The 8,014-nt window shown below is 27.2% G+C and overlaps 1 protein-coding gene across 1 annotated transcript; it reads right to left on the bottom strand.

The window, feature by feature from the left end:
• Positions 1 to 3,750: 3,750 nt before the first annotated feature.
• LOC112527800 lies at positions 3,751 to 4,932 on the bottom strand. Its single transcript, XM_025138612.1, has one exon. The coding sequence runs from the start codon at positions 4,740 to 4,742 to the stop codon at positions 3,834 to 3,836; it is 909 nt and encodes a 302-aa protein (XP_024994380.1). The 5' UTR covers positions 4,743 to 4,932; the 3' UTR covers positions 3,751 to 3,833.
• Positions 4,933 to 8,014: the final 3,082 nt, after the last annotated feature.

Here is an 8,014-nt window from a genome sequence, read left to right as displayed (position 1 = left end):
AAATAATCGTGAGAGTCAATGAGAGATCAATTATAGAGAAAATTATCAAGGTTTTTTTAGACAAACAGACAAATTAGAATCAATAGGAATATGTAAGAAAAGATGATTCGTTGAGATCCAACAAGAATAAATAAACGAATGAGACATATAATCTATAAACTCAATGCATGACCGGTTGTTTGTGCATTTAAATAAAATCTTGTGACGTAGTGGAATCCCAATGAAAGATGTAGAAGTCAACAATTGATGAGGATATTTGAATCTCCTTTTCCCTCTTTGTTTACTCAACTAACATATGATGTTAGGATTAAAAGTTTATGTAACATGACATATATAGAAGACGTTACTGAATATATTTAGTAGGAAAAATATATGCATTAATCATAAAACCATGAAACATGTCATATATCATAAGAATAATAGATTGCTCGTCAAATAATAGTACAATATATTTTGTGGAAGTAAAAATAGATAGCAATAGTCAACAAAAGCAATTAAAACAACTTAACCAAATAATGATAATCAACAGAAGAAGAAATTGATAAAAATATTCAACAAAAACATATAGCAATGTCAAACACGTGAGCTTAACGTTGAATTGTGGAAGCACAAAAACTATCAAACATATAAAAATAGCAATAGGCAGTAACATTGGACCTTCGTAGGAGATAAATAAAATTAGAAAGACAATAAATAATACACACACATATATATATATATATATAACAAATGACCAATTACTTTTTTTTAATTTTCTTTTTTAATGTTATTAGTTAATATATTTTAAGTCTTTATTATCTACTAATTTTTTTTTTGCCTTTTATTATATGCTACAATTATATAGTTTTCTTTGATTTATTAACTTTTTTAGACTACTACTGTATCTTAAAAAAAAAAATTGCGCCCCTAATATTTTTGGGTCCTAGCCAAATACCTCTGCCACCCTCCCTTTGAAATGGCCCTGTGATAGAGAGACACGTGGCACATTATGTGCAGTTCCCGATCCCTAACAAATTTTAGGTTTATAATGGAATTTTCCTCCTATAAACTAATACGACAAAATTCTACGTAAATTTCGGATTTTCTATAAGAAATTATATTGTTTTATTATAAAATTTAAATCACGTTTCATTAATGGGTACATTAGTTTAAGTCATTACGTAAGCTTAATGCTAAGAAAAACCTAGAAGAGTTTAAAGCCGTAGGCCACCTCTAACTGCTTTGGAAAATGAGCTAAAAAAGAAATGATACAAGATTTGAAGCTTGTAAAATATTTCCATATAAACGTTTTCATATTGATTATTTACGACTATTTTTAAAGTACAATTAAATGAATCCATGTAATTTCATCATTTTAATATTATTTTTTCCCAAAAAAAAAATGTTCCAATTTACTGAGAATAATCGTGTTTTTAAGGTCATAAAATCATATATATATATATATATATATATATATATATATATACTAGAAGGGTGCTCGCATAATATAACGAGATATATCTCAATTTTAATGTTTCGTTTTATTATTTATCTATGTCGATATAATATGGTTTTTAGTGGTTTTGAGAAAGCGATAATGTTTTTATTTTTGAATAAAATAAAAATTCAAATATACCATAAAAATTTGGAAAAAAAATTATATGTCGATATTAGTATCAAATTTACTATTTAAAGTTCTGGTTTTTTGTTAATTTCTTTAATTCAATATTTTATTTAGATTTAATAACRMAATAATTTATTTATCATTTAATAATATAATTTTTATAAARATARTAATTAAGTATTATGTTATAACTAATGATTATTCTAATTATATTTTAGATTTTTATATTCAAAATGAGATGTCTATCCTATATTTGATTATGTTTATCTATAGTTAGTTATACAAATTTAAAAATGAAGCGTTAATAAGTTGTATTTACACACAATTTACTTATGATCTTGAATTGTAAGTAATATGCATCAACAAATGGTACTTTATGTATAAAAAATGGTTTTTAAGAGTTTTTGTCAAATGATTTATGTGAACTTTGTGTTCCATAACATAATAGATCAAAAACAATTCTATTTAAATCAGTACAAATCATGAATCAATCAAGCAATAGTCAATTAATACAGTCACCCATAAGGTTGAAACTTATTTTGAAAAAGAAGCAATCGAGTTCCAAGAAAGTAAACCTAACTGACAAAGAACCAAACAAAGAAATCATAAAGAAAGAAGCAAAAATCGATATAAACCATAAATCAATCAAAAGCAATGGTCGAAACCCATGAAGTTGAAACTTACCTTGAAAGAGATGCAACCGAGCTGTGAGGAAGAGAAGTTGACGGTGATTATAAGAAATATTAAGTCAAAACCACCCATTAAATATGAAATCAACAATGACTATCTACTCTTTGAAAAAGAGAGATTATAGGGATGTTAGTTGGATTAAAAAGATCGTAGGGATGAATTAAGATTTCAATGAGAGTAGTATGCTTTAGAAACATGTACATATGCATAATTAACTGGTATTTTTGATTTTTAAGTAATATGCACAAATTAATTGTACCTTATCCATGGTAATTTGTTTTTAAGAGAATGAGTCAAATGCTTTATAATATAGTATAAATAATATATTTTTTTTTATATAATTTAATTTAAGTTTAATATTAAAACAATTTATTTTTGGTTTAATATTATAAATTTTATAAAGATAATAATTAAGTATTCTGTTAGAATTTAGTGATTATACTAATTATATTTTATATTTTTTATACTTAAAATGAGATGTTTATCCTGTATTTGATTGTGTTTATCTGCAGTTACTTACACGAATTCAGATATGAGATGAAATCGGATATATAGGGATGAAATCGTTTAGGGATGAACGGGTTTAAGAGTTTTTAAGAGTTTTAACCAAATGTTTTATAAGATAGTATATATATATATATATATATATATATATATATATATATATATACACACTATATTATAAAACATTTGACATAAATTCTTAAAAACCAATTTTTATACAAGAAGTACTGTTTATTAATGCATATTACCTAAAATTCAAGATTACAAGTAAATTGTKTATAAATACAACTTATTAAAGATCTATGTTTGAATTCGTGTAACTAACTACGGATAAACATAATCAAATAGAGAATAAATATATCATTTTAAAATATAAAAAATCTAAAATATAATTAGGATAATTATCGAGTTCTAACAAAATAATTAACATTATCTTTATAAGAAAATTATATTACTAAACCAAATATAAATTTACTTCGTTATTGAACTTAAATTAAATTATAATTAAAAAACTACACAAAAAATGAGGAATTTTAAATAGTTAATTTGCTACTAATATCGATATAATTTTGTTAAATTTTTATGATATTTTCAAATTTATATTTTATTTAAAAATAAAAACATCGTTTTTTCAAAATCACATAAGACCATATTATAACATCGATTGAGATAAAGAATAAAATAATATTAAAATCAAGATATATCTCACTGCATTGGACGAGTAACTTTATAATATATATATAAATTGTGAAATCTTATATTTATATTTCTTACAAAATAATGATCATGGGTTCGAGTCTTATAAAAAAGTATATCTCGTTTCGAATTGCACACAAACATAAACATACCTCAACACTCACAATTATCCATATATTTAACATAACTTCACACAATATTAAAAGGAATAAAATGTGTGAATAAAATTTGATCGTTACGAATATGAATTTTCCGAATGAATGGACATAAAAACGTGTATATTTAACGACTATCATCAAATATTCAGACGGTAAATGTTAATTAACCCAAGATGAAAAGCTTAGTCTGGAGTCTTACAAGCACAAATCAACAATGAAGACCCCACTTTTTCCTGTTCTTCTTCGCCCAAGTTCTTCTCTTCCAGCCACAATCTGCTATCCAATCCACTCCTTGGTCTAAACAAGAAGATCCCAGCCCTTGATCTCGATTTCGTGCTCGAGTTTGAATCGAAGAACCAATCGTGAACGTCCCACATCAAATCGACCAGCATTCCGTCCAAAAACACGGTTTGATTCCCACGAAAATTCCATCGTAATCTCTTCACTTGAATCACATTCTTCTTATCGATAAAAACCGACAAACTCAAAGAATTCTTGATTTTCCGGTCATCAGCAACGCACGTGATCCTTATGTCGTGCCAAATCCCGGTGTCGAAGAACTTGGCCCGGCTCGAATACTCCGCACCTGAAAATCTCTCGATACGAGATACCAATGAAGATTTGGCAAAAGGGTAATCCAAGACAAGCTTTTTTAACTCCAATTCTTCGAAATCGTGACCAATTAGAATCATCTCAGAGTTGACCAAAACAGCCAGAAAGTAGCCTTTGACCGGTTCAGGTCCGACTTCGTAGGAGGCTTTGGTGAGATCCCAAATGAGTTCGATCTTCGAGTCAAAAGGTTCGAGCTTTTTGGAGCCTTTGATCTTTCGGAACTGAAAAGATTTGGAGGAATTAGAAGGGTATTCGTTAATGGAGATTGAAAAGGCAAAGTCAATGGTGTGAGTTGACCAGGTGAGTGTGATGAAGAGATGGTTTTGTGTGGAGAGTTTGACTTTATAGAGGCTCGAGACTTCATCTTGGATGGTAGGAATGAAGGTCGGAGAGAGATAAATCTGGTTCGAATTGCCAGAACAATATGAATCTGAAACCTTGATTGCATGTTCACTGTAACAAGTTGCTAAATTTCTCATCTTTAAACCCTCATATAATATTAATACCCACAAAAGATTCAACCCCAGATATCTTTAATCATCAACATATGCATCAAATTCTTCTCACACAGAGAGAGAGAGAGAAAGAGAGACCTAAGAAGATGCCTTGTTTCTCGTCTTTATAAAGAAACCTACAAAGAAGATGAGGAATCTCTTTGATACATACACAACATATACATATATATGCATATATATATATATAGAGAGAGAGAGAGAGAGGGGTGAGGATTAAGAAGCAGAAGGTGTTCTATTTGTCATCTATAGAAAGAAGAAAACAAAGATAGTCGACGAATCTTGTTGATACATATATTTCTGTGTATATATCTGTGTGTATATATATATATATATATGTGTGTGAGAGAGAGAGAGAATGTGTAATATTCTTTGCCTAGGGTAAAAGAAAATGGAGAGCTTGAAGGTTATGAAACGAGAGAGATTGATTCAGCTTTTGTTATATGAACTGTCTTATTCTGTAACTGAAAACTAAATAGAGAGAGAGGGGGTGTCTTAATGGACAGCACATCTGCATTAAATGAGGATTCCATTTCTTACTTGCTCTTTTAATATGCAATTACTATTTCCAGAACTAAAACCACCATGTTTAGAGTCCAACTGCATTATCATCTGGTACACCATGCATCAAAATCTGTACATCAATTCAGACTCTGTAGCAAAGACTGAATGGCCAATCTTATTTTAAAAAATAATTAAATTAAAAAACAAAAAACATAAGGTTAAAAAATGAGAGTGTACCACTTTCACTTGTACTCAAGTTTGACTTCTTGGATCTGAAGACTTATTAGTTGGTTACCCAACTAACCAGAGAGATGAATGTGCCAAATAATAAGCACAATTTATAAAAGCTAAATTGCACTTTTATGTAGTAGTTGATGGTTGAGACATATGATTTAATATGTTTCTTATTTGTACTTTTATGAAAGTTAAATGTTACAAGATTTGTTGTTACATGAAAATATCATATACATTAAATATTCGATATAGAACGATTTATTACGATATTCTGTTTTTGAGATCTTGTACGGTTTTCGGGGGACGGTTTTTAAATTGGTTAACTTTTTGGTTCGTGGATGAATGCTCGAGATTCATAGACGTGTTAATGAACAATAAATAAATGATTTTAATTGATCAGAGTTTTTCTACAATCTATATAATATTCGGAGGAGGATGTGACAACAACGTATTTTCTTCTGGTAGTATAGAATTTGAAGATCCTTAAAATCTATATATTAAAACGTCTGTCTAATTCTACGTATCCTAAATTATCACAAAAATGATTGCAGTTAATTATTATAATGTTGTATTATCTATCAAATTGAGATTATAATAGATATGTAAATTAAAATATAACAGAACTTTACCCTTCAAAGAGGTTTTATGGATACCTCAAAGAATCGTACAAGTGGGTTCGAAAAAGGACATCAAAAAATAAGAACAAAGTGTATACATCTGAATCATTCAATTATTTTAATCTAACTGTTGTGAATAATAAAAAGCTGCTATTAAATCCATGATTATAAAAGAGGGTTACATTTGAATTTGGACCGTCAATTTTAGATCTAACCATTGATACGTCATTCTCGTCTTTTTGTTGCGTTCTCTTTTAGACCTTCTCTCTCTATTATATATAGGAGAAGGATCAAATGCAAAGCAAATCATTTGTACAAATCGTACAAACTGTCATCATCCGTCGATTTTATTGTTTAATTTTATAAAGTTGTTTAATCTGATTAAATTAATTATTTAATTCTTTTCTTGATGGAATTGTTTCATGTACTTTTGTTTCTATATAAAAGTGAAACAGTTTCATGTCTTTCTCATTTTGATGGAATTCGTTTCCTAAAATTAATATAATGGAGATGATAATAACCATATTAACACTTTGCACAATAAAAATGACTGATCAACTCTTATAATTAAAAAAACTGAAAAAAAGAAAAGAAAAAAAGATGGTTGAAAGATGTTTATACAACTTATACAAATGGTTTGTTTTACATTTGATCCCCTTCATATATATATATATATATATATATATATATATATATATAATAAGGTTTTTACGGTTTTTACAAAATAAGTTATTGTTTGATCTTATCAACAATTGTTGATGAAATTGTTTCAATTCTTTATTTTTTTGGATGATCTTGTTCCCTTAATGGTTATGAGTTTGTATGGTATGGTAGATACAGTAACTTAATGAAACGTGTTCAGATATCAAAACTTTTATGAATGAAATTGTTGCATAATTTATTAGGATACAAAATATTTTCTATTTGAAAAAATGGCACTAATTTAATGAAACTTGTTCAAATTTCGAAAATTTTATGGATGAAATTGTTGCATAATATATTTTTTTTGGATAATCTTGTTTTCTATAAGTTTTGAAACGTAAACAATATTAAATAGTTTGACCATAAAAATAATTAATTGAAGCAAACAGTGAAAACATAAAAATGCATGACAATAGTTGTTGTTTCATATAATGTGTACAGTGTTATAGTTGTGAAACAAGTTCATATAATGGTTGATATGTTAATGTTAAGAAAATGGTGTGTATGGAAGCAAACAGTGAAACCATTTCATAATAAGATTGAAAAAGATCCATGTATTGAAAACATGAAAATGACAGATGTTTCCTCCAGCAATAGGTTGATTTGTGTAGTGATGAAACGGTGAAACCATTTCATTCATGAAATATAATGCTAAAAAAAATTTGTTTTATTATTCAAAAGGTTTATTACGTTAATTTGATTACAATGTGTTTTATGTTTCAAAGTTTATTACGATATATCTAATTTCATCGGTCCTTACTTTGATCTATTTTTATGATGGATGTTATTTTGTCTATAATATTTAAACATAAAATGAAGATATTTTTAGCAAATCTATAATTTTCAAGATTATTCTAACATTTTTGGTTAGAATGTTTGGAAGTATAAGATGATATATATAGTTTCTAAAACAATGATTTTGTTTCATTAATATTAGGATATACATGATCTTATTGCATCGGTTATAGAATCATATGTTTTATATTTTTGTCATTTTTTCAATTAAAAAATAAACTTTTATTTTATTTTATTTTTTTATTTCCTAATATAAACTAATCTAATCTTGACCATTGATAAATAAAATGGATGGATAAGATTGGTTTGCAAGGTTTTCACAAATGAGGGTGGTTCTCATTTGATTCATCATATATATATATATATATATATATATATATATATATA

This window comes from Cynara cardunculus, assembly GCF_001531365.2.
Source record: "Cynara cardunculus var. scolymus isolate 2C chromosome LG 1, CcrdV1, whole genome shotgun sequence".
Lineage (NCBI taxonomy): Eukaryota > Viridiplantae > Streptophyta > Magnoliopsida > Asterales > Asteraceae > Cynara > Cynara cardunculus.
Note: the sequence above shows the minus strand (reverse complement) of the source record. Positions and strands in the feature narration are given on the sequence as shown.

Bases quoted from the DNA above. Each gene is read 5' to 3' on its own strand.
- LOC112527800 (XM_025138612.1), bottom strand. From the start codon at position 4,742: ATGAGAAATTTAGCAACTTGTTACAGTGAACATGCAATCAAGGTTTCA.